This window comes from Salvelinus sp. IW2-2015, linkage group LG31 (genome assembly GCF_002910315.2).
Source record: "Salvelinus sp. IW2-2015 linkage group LG31, ASM291031v2, whole genome shotgun sequence".
Taxonomy (NCBI): Eukaryota; Metazoa; Chordata; class Actinopteri; order Salmoniformes; family Salmonidae; genus Salvelinus; species Salvelinus sp. IW2-2015.
Window position 1 is genome coordinate 27,284,609 of NC_036870.1, and position 19,036 is coordinate 27,303,644.

The 19,036-nt window shown below is 43.1% G+C and overlaps 1 protein-coding gene across 2 annotated transcripts in view; it reads left to right on the forward strand.

The window, feature by feature from the left end:
• Positions 1-19,036, forward strand: part of poc1bl (POC1 centriolar protein homolog B (Chlamydomonas), like) — a 41,343-nt gene that overhangs the window by 12,765 nt on the left and 9,542 nt on the right. For both annotated transcript variants that reach the window (XM_023976164.2, XM_023976163.2), the window contains exons 2-6: positions 4,885-5,332; positions 9,253-9,422; positions 10,630-10,819; positions 11,105-11,290; positions 12,000-12,117. In XM_023976164.2, coding sequence (XP_023831932.1) covers positions 4,944-5,332; positions 9,253-9,422; positions 10,630-10,819; positions 11,105-11,290; positions 12,000-12,117 — 1,053 coding nt within the window. In that variant the 5' untranslated portion in view covers positions 4,885-4,943. The remainder of the gene's footprint in view (positions 1-4,884; positions 5,333-9,252; positions 9,423-10,629; positions 10,820-11,104; positions 11,291-11,999; positions 12,118-19,036) is intronic.

Sequence of the window (19,036 nt, forward strand, 5' to 3'; positions counted from 1 at the left end):
CTTCTGTTGCGTTCATTGCAAGCAGAGTCAGGGTATATGCAACAGTTTTGGCCACCTGGCTCGTTGCGAACTAATTTGCCAGAATTTTACGTAATTATGACATAACATTGACTGTTGTGCCAATGTAACAGTTTATTTTCGAAATGATAGTTTCCGGATTTGACCATATTAATGACCTAAGGCTTGTATTTCTGTGTGTTATAATTAAGTCTATGATTTGATATTTTATAGAGCAGTCTGACTGAGCAGTGGTAGCAGCAGCAGGCTCGTAAGCATTCATTCAAACAGCACTTTCGTGCGTTCGCCAGCAGCTCTTCGCAATTTATGACTTCAAGCCTATCAACTCCTGAGATTAGGCTGGTGTAACCGATGTGAAATGGCTAGCTAGTTAGCGGGGTGCGCGCTAATAGCGTTTCAAACGTCACTCCCTCTGAGACATGGAGTAGTTGTTCCCCTTGCCCTGCAAGGGCCGAGGCTTTGTGGAGCGATGGGTAACGATGCTTCGAGGGTGGCTGTTGTCGATGTGTTCCTGGTTCGAGCCTAGGTAGGGCGAGGAGAGGGACGGAAGCTATACTGTTACACTGGCAATACTAAAGTGCCTATAAGAACCCAATATCAAAGGTATATGAAATACAAATGGTATGAGAGAAATAGTCCTATAATAACTACAACCTAAAACTTCTTAGCTGGGAATATTGAAGACCATGTTAAAAGGAACCACCAGCTTTCATATGTTCTCATGTTCTGAGCAAGGAACTAAACGTTAGCTTTTTACATGGCACATATTGCACTTTTACTTTCTTCTCCAACACCTTGTTTTGCATTATTTAAACCAAAATTGAACATGTTTCATTATTTTATTGAGGCTAAATTGATTTTATTGATGTATTATATTAAGTTAAATAAAAGTGTTCATTCAGTATTGTTGTAATTGTCATTATTACAAATATATATATATATATATTTTTTTAATCTTCCGATTTTTAATCGGTATCGGCTTTTTTTGGTTCTCCAATAATCGGTATCGGCGTTGAAAATCATAATCGGTCGACCTCTACTCTCTAGCCTACTGTACAGCTAGTCTCTAGCCTCTCTTGCCTACTGTACAACTAAACTCTCGTCTCTCTTGCCTACTGTACAGCTAGTCTTCTAGCCTCTCTAGCCTTACTGTACAGCTAGTCTCTAGCCTCTCTAGCCTACTGTACAGCTAGTCTCTAGCCTCTTTTGCCTACTGTACAGTAGTCTCAGCCCTACCAGCTTTCATATGTTCTCATGTTCTGAGCAAGGAACTTAAACGTTAGCTTTTTTACATGGCACATATTGCACTTTTACTTTCTTCTCCAACACCTTGTTTTTGCATTATTTAAACCAAATTGAACATGTTTCATTATTTATTTGAGGCTAAATTGATTTTATTGATGTATTATATTAAGTTAAAATAAAAGTGTTCATTCAGTATTGTTGTAATTGTCATTATTACAAATATATATATATATATATTTTTTTAATCTTCCGATTTTTAATCGGTATCGGCTTTTTTTGGTCCTCCAATAATCGGTATCGGCGTTGAAAAATCATAATCGGTCGACCTCTACTCTCTAGCCTACTGTACAGCTAGTCTCTAGCCTCTCTTGCCTACTGTACAACTAAACTCTCGTCTCTCTTGCCTACTGTACAGCTAGTCTCTAGCCTCTCTAGCCTACTGTACAGCTAGTCTCTAGCCTCTCTAGCCTACTGTACAGCTAGTCTCTAGCCTCTCTTGCCTACTGTACAGCTAGTCTCTAGCCTCTCTAGCCTACTGTACAGCTAGCCTCTCTAGCCTACTGTACAGCTAGCCTCTCTAGCCTACTGTACAGCTAGTCTCTCTAGTCTACTGTAACAACAGTAAAGCAGCCATCTGCTCTGTCGTCAGTCAGACCTTTAAGATTAAACACTGCTTTCCAGTCTCCCATGAAAACCCCCTCTGACAGAAGATGCTAGATCAGGTGGCATCTAGATTAGTGACGGCGTAGCAATGGGGCAGTGTAGCCGGCCTTGGATCTAAAGCCTCCTGTAGCTGGTGGCTTAGGCCTACTTGTTTCGGATTCTGCAGAGCTCACACAGTCTTACCTCAAAGAGGAGGCAGAAATTCTCCCTAAGCCTTCTGTCAGACTCTGCTGGTGCAAATCCCTCCCTACCCAGCCCCACCAAGGGCTATCAGATTTAGTGGGAGGAAGGTGTGATGGACGTCTAATATAAAGGAGGTTTTGTTTAGTGGCGTTCTCCATTTTGTAACGCCAGGCCTCGGGAGTCMCTTGGCCAGTGACCAGAGCATTGAGTGTGAAAGAGCCATGGCCTGCTAACATCTTGAAGGACTGAAAGGGAGACTCATGCTTAGTGACTCAACAATGGTGAAGCACACACCATTCAAAGAGTCTCCTCAGACCTGAATCTGACAAAGTTTTATGGTGCATTGTGTATATATAAATCTATATAGGGTGCATAAATAAATCATTTTAGGGTGACATCCTCGCTGGCCCCCTCAGTTTCCCTGTCATGATCATTGATTATTTTTTTTCCTCCCAGAGTTAAATTGATATTTTAGCAGTAAAGAAGTGTAGTCTGGATTACGGAAGAATCTCAATTGTACAGTAGCAAGCTGGAGTGTGTGTGGACAGATCACCTCATCGGGTGTATCTTCAGAGTGGAAAGACACAGAGTGGATCAAAGTTACTTTCTGAAGCCTCAGTCTGTCAGTCACTGTTGTAGTGCGTATCGCTCCCTGCTGAATTATTAATGCTGCGATTACACTCAATGTCAGCAGTGATGATGGAGACAGGTTTAGCAGTGTCTGCCCTCTTTGATTTGCCTCTGGTCTGCCTGTCTTCTGAGCTGAGCTGTCTGACTCTAAGCCTGTGTGTCAACACCAGAAGAAGTCTGTCTCTAAGCCTGTGTGTCAACACCAGAAGAAGTCTGTCTCTAAGCCTGTGTGTCAACACCAGAAGAAGTCTGTCTCTAAGCCTGTGTGTCAACACCAGAAGAACAGTAGAACAACCTTAGGCTTAGACTGTTGCCTAAACGTATCGTCTCAAAGAACCTTGGCTATTTAGTACACTCTTAGAGAAAGAAAAAGGCTTCTGAAAGGTTTCTCCGGCTGTCCCTATGGGATAATTATTTGAAGAACCATTTTAGGTTCTATGTTAGAACCCTTTTTCGATTCCACATAGAACCCTCTGTGAAAATAGTCATTCAATGGTTTTCCCTTGGGGACAGAAGAATAACCCTTTAGGTTCTGAATAGAACTTTCTAGAGTGTGCCATGTGCAATGCCTCCTGTATAAAATGTTGGATTTGATTAAGTTCAAGTATCTCTGGGGCCTCCCGAGTGGCGCAGTGGTCTAAGGCATTGCAGTGATAGCGGCATCACTACAGATCCAGGTTCATTACCATGCTGTGCCACGACCGGGAGACCCATGAGGAGGCGCACAATTGGCCCAGTGTCATCCGGGTTAGGGGAGGGTTTAGGCGGCCGGATTGTCCTTGTCCCATCACGCTCTAGTGACTCCTGTGGCGGGCTAGGCGCATGCACGCTGACACGGTTGCCAGGTGTACAGTGTTTCCTCCGACACATTGGTGTGGCTGGCTTCCGGGTTAAGTGGGCATTGTGTCAAGAAGTAGTGCGGCTTGGCGGGTCGTGTTTCGGAGGACGCATGGCTCTTGACCCTCGCCTCTCCTGAGTCTGTACGGGAGTTGCAGCGATGGGACAAGACTGGAACTACCCATTTCAATATCACGAAAAAGGGGTAAAAAGAACAACAAAAAATTATAATAAGTTCAACTATCTCACCACAGAGTAGCCTATATAATTAAATCAGCGGTACAGTGATCTATCTTTGCTATTTGTATTTAATTTCAGCTCACATCTAGCCCAGCCCTGAGTTTGTCATTATTGATCTTGGATGATGATGATTGTCATCAGTTTAGTCAATTTGAACGACATCATTAGCAGTGTTTTCTCATTTAGCCGCAAACAGACGTCTCAGTCGAGCATTAGCGCTGCCACGGAGTGGAATGAAATTAGCATCAAATCTTATTTAATTTAGCCTTTAAGCGTTTTGTGCTTAATTAAATCTCCCTGTCATGTGGAACGCTCTTGAGTGAGAATTTTAATCTGTCAATATGAAACTTGTTATGAACACTACTATTCAACCGTTGTAATGGAAATATTTAATATGGCAACGTTTTAATATTTAATTTAGCCTGATCAACACTAAGTTTAGCATATTTGGAGTTTCTGTAACACACATCGTTTCCAGTGTTCTATTTGCGACTCTCAAGGTGCAAATTGAAGGTCACGAGACTTGTTATGGATTATTCTCATATCTGTTGATAGTGATTGACGCCAGACTGGAGATACAAGGACTGAGGACACACTGATTATTCACTGTTGTATTGATGACGTTCTATGACCACTGTGTGATTCTGTAGCAGCTGACAGTCACAGCGTTTTGTTTGGACTTTCTACAAGCCTCTCGGCTGGTGTTTAGAGAACATTTGGTGCTTTTATTAGGATATAAAGTGCCTGTTTCCAAGAGGCCAGTTAGACATTTTCACTGCTTCTGTGCTGTAGGTGTCACCCTGTTGCAACTTGTAATAAACCAGATTGATTTTTGATTGACTATCTGTGGCTGCTCTCACTTTCGTTTACCTGGGAATTCCTTTYCCACCTGTTATAAGTGGTATAGCCCTATCTGCTCACTGTAATGGTTCAAGTCTTATAAGTCACTCCATGACAGACTTGATAACTCAGCTCAAGGTGTCTTACTACTTTTATCATAGGCCATACTTTAAACTGGACCTAAACATTTTCTCAGCCCTCCCTGTTGTGTGTTTGTGTTTTCCACAGAGCTGGGGACTTTTTGAGTGGCAGCTGGTGAGTTTCCTCTCTAGTGGTTGCCGGGGGCGATGAGGGTGCGTTGCTCCCGGAAGCTGGGCCTCCTAGCTAAGTCCTTCTTCCTGCTGTGGGTGCTGTGGCTGGGCTACCTGCTCCTGGTCCGTTCCGCCTCCTCCTCCACAGGGAACGATGGAGGGGAGGACGGAGGGGGCCGCAGCCTGCTGGTTAGGCACTTAGCCCCCGTGGAGGAACAGGGGAGCGAGCAGCTGGCCAGGCCGGTGTACGTGAAAGCGCCGGCGGATGCCAACGCTCCCGGGGAATGGGGCAAGGCCACCAGGCTAAACCTCAGCCCGGAGGAGAAGAAGCAAGAGGAGGACAGCGTGGAGAGATACGCTATTAATATCTTTGTCAGCGATAAGATCTCTCTGCACCGACACATCCAGGACAACAGGATGAAGGAGTGAGTAGGCAAATTATCTTCATCTTCACACAGTGGGAACATCTCAATTGCGTTCTCGTCGTGTCTTCTCTCCTCGTCTTCTTCTCAAAATTGAGAGGTCCCGCCCCTCTGACCTTGTCCTCCAATGGGTTTTGAGAAGGAGGCAAGGAGAGGGGATGTGAGGAGTATGCTATTGGGATTCAGAGAGGAACCCCCCCCCCCCCCCGCCTGGCATTTTAATCCATCTGGGCAAGTAGTTTAGACCAGTAACCACCTCTTATTGTACAGGTCCAGTGAGGCTGATTTCAGAAACGTACATGGCTACTTAAATCTATGTTATGAAGCTGAATTAGATTTGGCTAATCTGGTGTCATGTAAGACAGTGATATTTTCTGTACAGCTGTAAGGGATGAATGAGTAACTTCCCTAACTGGCCTTACTCAGTTTATAAGGTACTCATTGCACTAGAGGACTGAACTTTGATTGATTGCCTCAATAAAAAGTCTCCATCTGTGTTTCATCTTCCCAGCTGTTCACAGCAGAAGTGATGCTCAGTGACGCTGGCAGCCCAACACCTGTGTGATAATGTCTTATATTATTACCCTTCACATAAAATCATGTTTGTTTTTAGGAACAAATAATTAAGAGTATAATATACAAAAGTTTGTGAGCAAAATAATTTTAAAAATACAATTTTATTGAGTAAATGTTGGTKTCTTTTCATTTTGATAAGAGATAAATGTACTGATTTTAAAGTTGTGTCATTAGATTTGTAGGGTCGTGAGAAATTCGTGCCAAAAAAAGAAAGGGTCCCTGAATGCTCAAATAAACGTTTAAAGCTAAATCCTGACTTCAAATACAATCACCCAACTCCAACTTTTGTGCAAGGCAAGCATGACGTCAATTAGTGAGTGTAAGTTGAGATCGGGCCAATCACATAACAGGAGACTTAAATCTTGTTAGGCACGTAAATTGCTTGGAATGTAGCAGATTTGTTACCTACTACTGTGTTTACCTATATTGTGAAGCATACCGTTGCTTGCATGAAGATCGGCAACAAAACAGGTTACTACTTGTCTATAATCAAGCTACTACTACACACACACACCATTATTACTGTGGTTGAATTCAAGCTTGTGTTTTTGTTACTTTTCATCTGTTTTCCATAAGACGCTGTTCTGCTTGAGTTTCAATGACTTCCAATAAATACTGAATCTGTCTGGGCTCATGGTCAGCTTCCAATAAACACTGAATCTGTCTGGGCTCATGGTCAGCTTCCAATAAACACTGAATCTGTCTGCGGCCTCATTCAGCTTCCAATAAACAGTGAGGTGAGGATCCTTTTTTAAAGGCACATGAGCTGTCTCTCCAGTTCCTTTACAGAGTAGCACTCCGTCCCTGGCTGAAGAGTGTCGCACTCCGTCCCTGGCTGAGAGTGTCGCACTCCGTCCCTGCTGAAGAGTGTCGCACTCCGTCCCTGGCTGAAGAGTGTCGCACTCCGTCCCTGCGCTGAAGCTCTCAATGCCATTCTTTCTCTAATTTCCCCTTTAGTGCAGAACCTGATTCTGTTTCTCTATTTCTTTACTCCCTGCCTCTCCTTCTCCTTGCCCCCTTTCTCTCTCGCTCTGTCTAACTTTTTCCTCTCTTTCTCGCTGTTCCTCTCTCCTCCACTTTCTCGTTCCTCTTTCTCACTCTTCTCGCTGTTCTCTCTCTCCTCACTTTCTCTTTCTCGTTCTCTCTATCTCCCCCCTCAATCACCTCTCCTTTTTCTCCATTTGTTGTCCTCTGGTCTCTCTATGAGAATGGCTCAGGCACGTTGTCCTCTGTCTCTCTATGAGAACGGCTCAGGCACGTTTTCCTCTGGTCTCTCTATGAGAACGGCTCAGGCACGTTGTCCTCTGGTCTCTCTATGAGAAGGCTCAGCACGTTCTGGTTCTTATGAGAAGGCTCAGGCACGTTGTCCTCTGGCTCAGGCATTTGTCCTCTGGTCTCTCTATGAGAATGGCTCAGGCACGTTGTCCTCTGGTCTCTCTATGAGAATGGCTCAGGCACGTTGTCCCTGGTCTCTCTATGAGAACTCAGGCATGTGGACGTCGGTGTGATTTCTTTCCCCTCATATTTCTGTTTCTGCCGTTTCCACGGAACTCCCCCACAGGAATGAGACCAAATGCTCCTCTCCTGCACCGACCAAAGCAACTCCTAGCAAACTGTCACTTGTACACTGCGCCAAAGAGTGACTGATTGTGTGGTCTGTCTTGCAGTCAGCTCCAATCATTATGTATAATACTTATGTGTGTGTGTGTATGTATGTACAGTTGAAGTTGGAAGTTTACATACACTTAGGTTGGAGTCATTAAAACTAGTTTTTCAACCACTCCACAAAATTTCTTGTTAACAAACTATAGTTTTGGCAAGTTGGTTAGGACATCTACTTTGTGCATGACACAAGTAATTTTTCCAACAATTGTTTACAGACAGATTATTTCACTTATAATTCACTGTATCAAAATTCCAGTGGGTCAGAAGTTTACATGCACTAAGTTGACTGTGCCTTAAACAGCTTGGAAAAATCAGAAAATTATGTCATGGCTTTAGAAGCTTCTGAAAGGGGAATTGACATCATTTGAGTCAATTGGAGGTGTACCTGTGGATGTATTTCAAGCCTACCTTCAAACTCAGTGTCTCTTTGCTTGACTTCATGGAAAATCTAAAGAAATTTCACATGCTGTTGTGCAAATGGAATAGACAAAAGGTGGAAATTATAGGCAATTAGCAAGACACCCCAATAAAAGAGTGTTCTACAGGTGGTGACCACAGACCACTTCTCAGTTCCTATGCTTCCTGGCTGATTTTTGGTCACTTTTGAATGCTGGCGGTGCTTTCACTCTAGTGGTAGCATGAGACGGAGTCTACAACCCACACAAGTGGCTCAGGTAGTGCAGCTCATCCAGGATGGCACATCAATGCGAGCTGTGGCAAGAAGGTTTGCTGTGTCTGTCAGCGTAGTGTCCAGAGCATGGAGGCGCTACCAAGAGACAGCCAGTACATCAGGAGACGTATATATATTCTATATTCATTATCTATATACACTACCTTTCAAAAGTTTGGGGTCACTTAGAAATGTCCTTGTTTTTTAAAGAAAGGCACTTTTTTTTGGTCCATTTTTAAAGTAACATTAAATTGATCAGAAATACAGTGTAGACGTTGTTAATGTTGTAAATGACTATTGTAGCTGGTAACAGCTGATTTTAATGGAATATTACATAGGCGTACAGAAGCTCATTATCAGCAACCATCACTCCTGTGTTCCAATGGCACGCTGTGTTAGCTAATCCAAGTTAATCATTTTAAAAGGCTAATTGATCATTAGAAAACCCTTTTTGCAATTATGTTAGCCACATTGAAAGCTGTTCTGATTAAAGAAGCAATAAAACTGGCCTTCTTTAGACTAGTTGAGTATCTGGAGCATCAGCATTTTTGGGTTCGATTACAGGCTCAAAATGGCCAGAAACAAATAACTTTCTTCTGAAACTCGTCAGTCCATTCTTGTTCTGAGAAATTAAGTCTATTCCTTGCGAGAAATTGCCAAGAAACTGAAGATCTCGTACAACGCTGTGTACTACTCCCTTCACAGAACAGCGCAAAGTGGCCCTAACCAGAATAGAAAGAGGAGTGGGAGGCCCCGGTGCACAACTGAGCAAGAGGACAAGTACATCAGAGTGTCTAGTTTGGGAAACAGATGCTTCACAAGTCCTCAACAGGCAGCTTCATTAAATTGTATCCATCTATAGGAGGGGTTATTTTATGTTTTTATTTTTTGCTTAAATTGTTACCTATCCCTTAATCTTTACATTTTATTTAGGGACTTTGAAAAGATTAGCCTTTTGATAGGCTGAAAGCAATCCTAATAAACAACATCTCTCTCTTTCATTTGAGTACAGATGCAGAGCTAAGAAGTTTGACTACCGCCGTCTGCCGACCACGTCCGTGATCATAGCGTTCTACAACGAGGCCTGGTCCACCCTGCTCAGGACCATCCACAGTGTTCTGGAGAGCACTCCTGCTGTCCTCCTGAAGGAGATCATTCTCATAGACGACTTTAGTGACCGAGGTGAGATGGAGCTTTTTTGTCGTTGTCTTTTTTGGGGTATAGTTAATAGTCAGTTTACTGAACAGTTTACTGTTCTGTTAGTCTAGTCGGCACCTCTACAAACATTATGGGGTTTGCGTTAGTTCGTGCTTTGTCGTTGTCTATTTAGTGGGAAAAAATTATAGAACATATTTTAATTTGTGAACATCTGGTTAATAAACTTAGTTTTTATATGAACAATCCTTTATGTCAAGAAAACACAAGTTAGAGAGTAAAAGAAAAAGTTAAAGGTTAAAAAATACCTTAGAATACCTAGCTATTATTTGTCAGGCATTGCGTTTCTCCCCCAAAGTTGACGGTAATACAGAACAGGATCCTTACTTAGAACAGTAACGCTGTAGGCCGAACAATGGAGCTTATCTGTACATATCTGACATGAGATGAGCTAGAGAGTTCTGTGAGAGAGAAAGGACATATTCTTCCTTGGAGACAACAGTCACTGCTGAGTGTCAGTACAAGTGGAGTTTCTAGTGTTTATGTGTGGCGCTGGTCAGGAAAAACAAATTATATAATAGGTCTCAATGTATGTGTCAGTGAATAGGCTGTCTCAGACACACACATAAATAGATTGAGCCAAATGATTCAAAATTGCCACCAGTCCACTCATTATGGCATAATTGACCTGAATGGGGGATGTCTGTTCTATTCATTCGATTCTATGCTCAGACATGATAGCTGCTCTCTCTGAGTATCAAATGACCACATATTACAATTTACTCTCCCCCGCCCTCTGAGACCAACTGTAATATACAAGAGACTGATGATAAGGAGAGAGGAAAGCACTGTCATCAACACTACTGACGGTGTCTTCCCCTTCAGGGAGACTGGGACTATCATTTTCATTGCAGTTGAATAATAATTTAGCTGAGCCTGTTGGTCTGTCAATGTGCAAAGATAAGATCGGTTTATTTGTTGTTCTATTTTCTATTATTGTCTACATTATTATCATTGCACTGTTGGGAAAGAGCTCTCAAGGTAAGAATTTCACTGTACTGATTTACACTGGTTGTATCCTGTGCACATGGCAAATAAACTTTTTGAAAACAGTTGGGAAGTAAGGATCTATGCCCTTCCCATACTATCAATTATGAGTTTTTAGAAGTACAGTGGCTGCATACTGTGTGTGTGTGAGAAGCCTTGACCATCTATCTCTCTGTGTGAAACCCAGTCTATCTGCAGTCTCAGCTGGAGCAGTACATCAGTAACTGGGAGCGTGTCCGCCTCATCCGCACCAACAAGAGGGAGGGGCTGGTCAGGGCGAGGCTCATCGGTGCCACCTATGCCACAGGGGACGTATTGACCTTCCTGGACTGTCACTGCGAGTGTGTCCCCGGCTGGATCGAGCCGCTCTTGGAGAGGTGTGTTTCACTTAGCCAGCATATTGACAATTTGATTACAATTACAGATTCAATACTCAATGAATGGGATGGGGACTGGTCATTTGGGTTGCATAGCAACAAGACATTCTGGAGACAATAAAAACAGACTAGTGTTGATTGGCCTATTGGCATTCCTGGTCAAGTATAGTCGCACGTGAATTTCATCACATGTAAATGAGGGAATGTCTCATCATGAAAACCTTCCAGGGACTTTCAGTGAGTGTCCTTTCTTACACCATGCTGTGTATCTTATCCTCCCTCCAGGATTGGAGAGAATGAGAGCACCATCGTGTGTCCGGTGATCGACACCATCGACTGGAACTCGTTTGAGTTTTACATGCAGACAGATGAGCCCATGATCGGAGGCTTCGACTGGAGGCTGACCTTCCAGTGGCACTCCCTCCCTGAGGTCGACCGCAAGAAACGCAAGTCCCGCACCGAACCCATCAGGTCAGTAATTCTATGGTCATCAGTTTCTTTCCATATGGGATTTGTGGGCCCATCTCAAACGGCACCCCTTTGGTGCACTGCTTTTGATGGGAGCCCTCTGGGAGGGAGCCCTCTGGGAGGAGCCCTCTGGGAGGAGCCCTCTGGGAGGAGCCCTCTGGGAGGAGCCCTCTGGGAGGAGCCCTCTGGGAGGAGCCCTCTGGGAGGAGCCCTCTGGGAGCCCTCTGGGAGGAGCCCTCTGGGAGGAGCCCTCTGGGAGGAGCCCTCTGGGAGGAGCCCTCTGGGAGGAGCCCTCTGGGAGGAGCCCTCTGGGAGGAGCCCTCTGGGAGGAGCCCTCTGGCCCTGGTAAACAGTATTGCTCTATAGATAAGTAATAGGGTGCCTTTTGGGAAACAACCTCTGGTTCTCCTCTTAGGAGGAAATTATATTGGGAGATATTTTGAAGAGAAGTTGTTTTGTAAAAGTTATAGTTAGTTCCCAAATACTCTCCTTTCTGACCTAGTTTAAAATGTTTTGAAATGCATCTCACCTTCTCTCCTTCATTCCTTGAAGAAGGTCTAATCACTTAAGTTTGGTCTAATCACATACAAATAGGTGATTACCTCAGGAAAGGGAGAAATATATTTAATTTAAAAGTCTTCTAATATGGCCTCTGACTGTTAACTGCACACTGTACTGACCTCCATGTTCCACTATGCTTTCTCTCTCTCAGGTCCCCTACCATGGCCGGTGGACTGTTTGCTGTGAGCAAGGCCTACTTTGAGTACCTGGGCACATATGACATGGGCATGGAGGTGTGGGGAGGAGAGAACTTGGAACTGTCCTTCAGGGTGAGTACTAAATACTCATTGACTGTGTCCCAAATTGCACCTATTCCCTTTAAAGTGCACTACTTTGGACCAGACTCCTATGGGCCCTAAGGGAATAGGGAATATGATGCCAATTTGGAAGCAACCACTCTTTCAATATGTCATCAAATTCTCAGTGCCAGTAGCATTTGCAGTTGGCACAATTAAGCTTTTTCTCAGGTACTTGGTAAAAAAGAGACTAATCTAATGCAGAAAGGATATTCTGATCTTTGTACCAAAATGTTTTTAAAATGTCAATGATCCATGTTCCAAAAAGGTTTACAAAGTATATGTTCTATGCCTCAAAAAGGTTTCAATAATACGTTTAATTGGAGGAAATGGATATAGGCAGACTGCTATCCCCAGTTCAAATCCAGTTAATGAGCTTGATTCATCAGTGTCGCCTAGAAGAGTCTGGTTGTGTCCCAAATGGCACCCTTTTCCCTATGTAGTGCACTGTTTTTGACCAGCACCTGGTCATAAGTTATGCACTACATAGGGAATAGAGTGCCATTTGGGACGTAACYTAGTTCTCAGCAGGCCCTGATGGCGAAGTGATGTCTCACAGTGTCTGATCTGCTGAATGTGAGTGATGGATGGATGGCGTCGGACACTGCATCCCCATTTAGATAATGAAGGTTACCTTGTTGTTGGTGTCCCTTTCAGCTGTTCACATCAATCATTACTGGCACAGATTTCCTGTTTTTGATCCAAGTGTGTGTTTGTGCGTGCGGGTGTTTGTGACTTTGTGTGTGTGTGAAACTAAAGACGGATGGGGTATCACCCTATATAATGTTTTATGTATGTGGAAATAAAATGCCTCTCTCTGGGACTCTCCATCCATAATTAATGACTTGTGAATTGGTTTACAACTGTGTTTTGGGAACACAAAGGAGTAAGTATGGCACAGAATGAAATGTTTTGATGAGAATGAATAGGGTTCTAGCTAAGTATCCATTACAATGAGAGAATGTGTTGTGTAATTGAGGCATAACTCAAGGAAGTCGCTAAAGGTAGTTAGCGAATAGTGAGGTAGCACCCTGTCGCTCTCCAAAGCTGTTTTATTGGCTGTAGTGGAAAACAAACAATTATAAGATGCAAATTGATACCATAAATCAAATGTCCTGCAGGAAATGTATTCAAATGGGAAAAAGATTCCCCAACAAACTGGTTTTCATGATTCTCTTGTCATTTGCATAGTAGCCGCGAGAGAAGAAGAGCGGCAGTGTTGATTATTCATAGACAACGCCCATCTTGGTTTCTGCCTGCATTATCACACCACATACATCCTAGTTTGGATCCTATTTCATAGTCTGGAAAACATTTAGGCACTAGTTTAATTATTAGGAAGTAGGGCTGGGAATCACCTGGGACCGATGCAATATGTATTACAATTCTATACTGTGATTTTTGTTGCGATTTGATRTTCCAAGCATATTGCTCACTGTATGTCTGCTGCAGAGAGATAGGAGAGAGCATGAGAAAATACCTTTTGATCAGTCTTGGAATAAAAGTTCTGAAAACATGTTGGCTCACTCTTTAAACAAAAGTAGTTACAAGATAAAAAAAATACCCGAATTATGGAACATGTACAGCTGACTAGCGCTAGCTAACGCTACCTTTTTTACTTGCAGTCAAAGTATCGATTTATAATATTGTCAAAAAATAATATTGCGATATGTAACTGTCATGGATTTTTTTTGTCACATGCAAAGTACAGTGAAATGCTTAATTTGCAAGCTCGATCCACCAGTGCAGTGAATCGTATCAAAATAGTATAACTATATACAAAAAAAATATATATATATATATATTTAAGATTCTTCAAAGTGGCCACCCTTTGCCTTGATGACAGCTTTGCACACGCTTGGCATTCTCTCAACCGGCTTCACCTGGAATGCTTTTCCAACAGTTTTGAAGGACTTCCCACATATGCTGAGCACTTGTTGCCTACTTTTCCTCCAACTCATCCCAAACCATCACAATTGGTATGAGGTCGGGTGATTGTGGAGGCCAGGTCATCTGATGCAGCACTCCATCACTCTCTTTCTTGGTCAAATATCCCTTACACAGCCTGGAGGTGTGTTGGGTCATTGTCCTGTTGAAAAACAAATGATTGTCCCACTAAGCGCAAACCAGATGGGATGGCTTATCGCTGCAGAATTCTGTGGTAGCCATGCTGGTTGAGTGTGTCTTAAATTCTAAATAAATCAGACAGTGTCACCAGCAAAGCACCATCACACCTCCTCCTCCATGCTTCACGGTGGGAACCACACATGYGGAGATCATCCGTTCACCTACTATGCGTCTCACAAAGACAAAGCAGTTGGAACCAAAAATCTCAAATTTGGACTCATCAGACCAAAGGACAGATTTCCACCGGTCTAATGTTCATTGCTCGTGTTTCTTGTCTCTTCTTCTTATTGGTGTCCTTTAGTAGTGGTTTCTTTGCAGCAATTCAACCATGAAGGCCTGATTCACACAGTTTCCTCTGAACAGTTGAGATGTGTCTGTTACTTTTGAACTCTGAAGCATTTATTTGGGCTGATATTTTTGAGGCTGGTAACTATGATTGCAATAGGTCGTAAACTTTCCGGTAAATTGCTGGAATTTTCCCGAAGATTTTCCATGGGAAGTTAAGCCTGGGAATTTTGCTTAAATTCATCAAAAAGTTATCTTATAACAGTGAACCTTTTTTGTGGGATACACACAAGGCAATTCTAGGTCTTGTGGCATATTGTAGTTAAACTGTCCCCAATTCAATGGAATTGCAATCCTCTGCATGCACAGTGCATTCTTCCATCACCTGTGCAGTGCACTCTTCCATCACATGCACAGCTGATTCTCAAGATCTTTCACACTGAGATGCCACACTACTACACTGTCTGAGCCAAGGACTACAAGCTTTCTGGTAAGTTTTGATTACAATACTGGGTGGGGTGAATATATTTTATGACATACATGATTTTTTGATAACTAGTAAATAGTAGCCTACAGCAAAGTGTGTTTAAATCATTTCTAACTTGTTACCAATTTCTGCTAGTTAGTTTTTGCTACTGTACCATGTGGGGGTTTAGCTTGCTTGAGCCTGCTAACAGAGGGTTAGGTTAATTCACCTGTTTCCATACATGTTTCATTTTTAAAACATTTATCGTACAAAGGAGTTGTTTAATCTAACTGCTTAACTATTTATCTGTACAGGGAATTGTATTTGTTATTTACTCATTTTTTTCCTAATCTTTACAGGAAAATGCCACGGGCACTATCTGATGTGTAGAGACATTTCACTACAGCTAATGTAGAAGGAAAAGCTGTGTACATTTGCAAATACTGTGCCAAATCATATGTGAAGAATGCAACAAAAATGCAGAATCATCTGGCCAAGTGCATAAAGTTCCCTCAGTGCTCCCAACAAGCAACCTCTGACAAAAGTCCCTCTACTTCTATTCAAGGTGAAAATTATGAATCAGACACCTTATCGATAACAACAGCTCATGGTCCTCCTGGAATCAGAAGKTTTTTTTTTAGACTCGATGGAGGAACGTAGTCAGAAATGCTGATGAATGTCTTGCTCAAGCTGTGTATGCAACTGGTTCACGTCTGATGCTCACAGGCAATGTGTTTTGGAAGATTTCTGAATGTTCTTCGCCCAGCATACACCCCTCCAACCAGACATGCTTTATCTACTAATTTGCTGGATGCAGAGTTCAACAGAGTTCAAGTGAAGGTCAAGCAAATCATAGAGAAAGCAGACTGTATTGCAATCATCTCTGATGGGTGATCAAATGTTTGTGGGCAAGGAATAATTGACTACATTATCTCCACCCCTCAACCAGTATTCTACAAGAGCACAGACACAAGGGGCAACAGACACACCGGTCTCTACATTGCAGATGAGCTGAAGGCAGTCATCAATGACCTTGGACCACAGAAGGTATTTACACTGGTGACAGACAATGCTGCGAACATGACGGCTGCTTGGTCTAAAGTGGAGGAGTCCTACCCTCACATCACACCCATTGGCTTTGCTGCTCATGCATTGAATCTGCTCCTCAAGGACATCATGGCACTGAAAACAATAGATACACTCTACAAGAGAGCCAAAGAAATGGTTCGGTATGTGAAGGGTCATCAAGTTATAGCAGCAATCTACCTCTTCAAGCAAAGTGAGAAGAATAAGAGCACCACATTGAAGCTGCCCAGCAAAACCCGTTGGGGTGGTGTTGTCATCATGTTTGACAGTCTCCTGGAGGGGAAGGAGTCTCTAAGAAATGGCCATATCACAGTCTGCCGATATGACAGCCCCATTTAAGAGGATCCTCCTGGATGATGTATTTTGGGAGAGAGTGGTAAGCAGCCTGAGACTCCTGAAACCTATAGCAGTAGCCATTGCACAGATTGAGGGAGACAATGCCATTCTGTCTGATGTTCAGACTGCAGATGTAAGGGAAGAAATCCGTACTGCCCTGCCCACTTCACTGTTGCTCCAAGCACAGGAAACTGTAGTTCTGAAATGCATAATAAAGCATGAAGACTTCTGCCTGAAGTCCATACATGCCACAGCGTACATGTTGGATCCAAAGTATGCTGACAATAGCATCCTGTCTGGTGCAGAGATCAACAAGGCCTATGGTGTCATCACTACCGTGTCTCGCTACCTTGGCCTGGATGAGGGCAAGGTTGTTGGCAGTCTGGCGAAGTACACTTCCAAGCAAGGGCTTTGGGATGGAGATGCAATATGGCAGTCGTGCCAACATATCTCATCAGCCACCTGGTGGAAGGGACTTTGTGGATCTGAGGCTCTTTCCCCTGTTGCCTCCATCATCCTCCAAATCCCACCAACATCAGCCGCCTCAGAGCACAACTGGTCCTTATTTGGGAACACACACACCAAAGCACACAACAGGATGACCAATGCAAGGGTTGAAAAATTTGTCAATCGGGCAAATTTGAGGCTTTTTGAGCCTGACAACGAGCCATCCTCAACAAGGTTGGAAAGTGACAGTGAAGATGAGGCCTCCGTCTGATGTTCAAGAGGTGGACATTAAGAAGGTCCAGGGAGAAGACAATGAAGCCTGAGAGGAAGACAACCAAAGCTTTAGATTCTAGACTATAATTTTACAGATGTATGTTGAAAACATTTTTGAGAGATGCGATGGATCATTGGGGATCATTCAATATTCCCTTTTGTTCAGTGAAATCATCCCATGTGAAGAGTCAACTCATTTAATTAAAGTTCAATTCATAACTAAATTGTTTTTTTATTTCTATTGGAAGTATTATCATTTGTAATTATGTCTACTTATGATAAGGTAAAATGTTTGTTTCTGTCTCAATATGGTAAATATATCCAATGCAAAAAACATTACATTTAAATGGTATTAATTAATTCCCACGGAAAGTTTCCACCTCTGAATATTCCCTAAATGTGCAACCCTACTGGTAACTCTAATAAACTTATCCTCTGCAGCAGAGGTAACTCTGGGTCTTCCTTTCCTGTGGTGATCCTCATGAGCCAGTTTCATCGTAGTGCTTGATGGTTTTTGCGACTGCACTTAAGCAACTTTCAAAGTTCTTGAAATGTTCCAGATTGATTGATCTTCATGTAATGATAGACTGTTGTTTCTCTTTTCTTATTTGAGCTGTTCTTGCCATAATATGGACTTGGTCTATCTTCTGTAAACCACCTCTACCTTGTCACTAAACAACTGACTGGCTCAAACGCATTAAGAAGGAAAGAAATTCCACAACTTCTCTTTTAACAAGGCACACATGTTAATTCAAATGCATTCCAGGTGACTACCTCATGAAGCTGGTTGAGAGAATGCCAAGAGTGTGCAAAGCTGTCATCAAGGCAAATTATGGCTACTTTTAAGAGTCTCAAATATAAAATATATTTTGGTGTATGTATGTGTGTGTGCCTGCCTGCCTGCCTGCCTGCCTGCCTGCCTGCCTTTGGAAAGTAGTCAGATCCCTTGACTTTTTCCAAATGTCGTTACGTTAGCCTTATTCTAAAATGGATTAAATAAATCCTCTGCAATCTACACACAATACCCAATAATGACAAAGCGAAAACAGGTTTAGATTTTTTTGCAAATGTATTAAAAACAGAAATATTCAGCCCCTTTGCTATGAGAGCAAAATCTAAGCCGTGAGGTCGAAGGAGTTGTCCGTAGAGCTCCAAGACAGGATTGTGTCGAGGCCACTAAGTTTGGAACCACTAAGACTCTTCCTAGAGCTGGCCGCCCAGCCAAACTGAGCAATTGGGGGAGAAAGACCTTGGTCAGGAAGGTAACTAAGAACACGATGGTCACTCTGACAGAGCTCTAGAGTTCCTCTTTGGAGAAATGAGAATCTTGCAGACGGACAACCTTCTCTGCAGCACTCCACCAATCAGGCCTTTATGGTAGAGTGGCCAGACGGAAGCCACTCCTCAGTAAAAGGCACATGACAGCCCGCTTGGAGTTTGCCAAAAGGCACCTAAAGACTCTCAGACCATGAGAAACAAGATTCTCTGGTCTGATGAAACCAGGACTGAACTCTTTGGCCTGAATGCCAAGCGTCACGTCTGGAGGAAACCTGGCAACATCCCTATGGTGAAGCATGGTGGTGGCAGCATCATGCTGTGGGGATGTTTTTCAGCAGCAGGGACTGGGAGACTAGTCAGGTTCGAGGCAAAGATGAACAGAGCAAAGTACAGAGAGATCCTTGATGAAAACATGCTCCAGAGCGCTCAGGACCTCAGACTGGGGCGAAGGTTCACCTTCCAACAGGACAATGACCCTAAGCACACAGCCAAGACAACGCAGGAGTGGATTCGGACAAGTCTCTGAATGTCCTTTAGTGGCCCAGCCAGAGCCCGGACTTGAACCCCATCAAACATCTCTGGAGAGATCTGAAA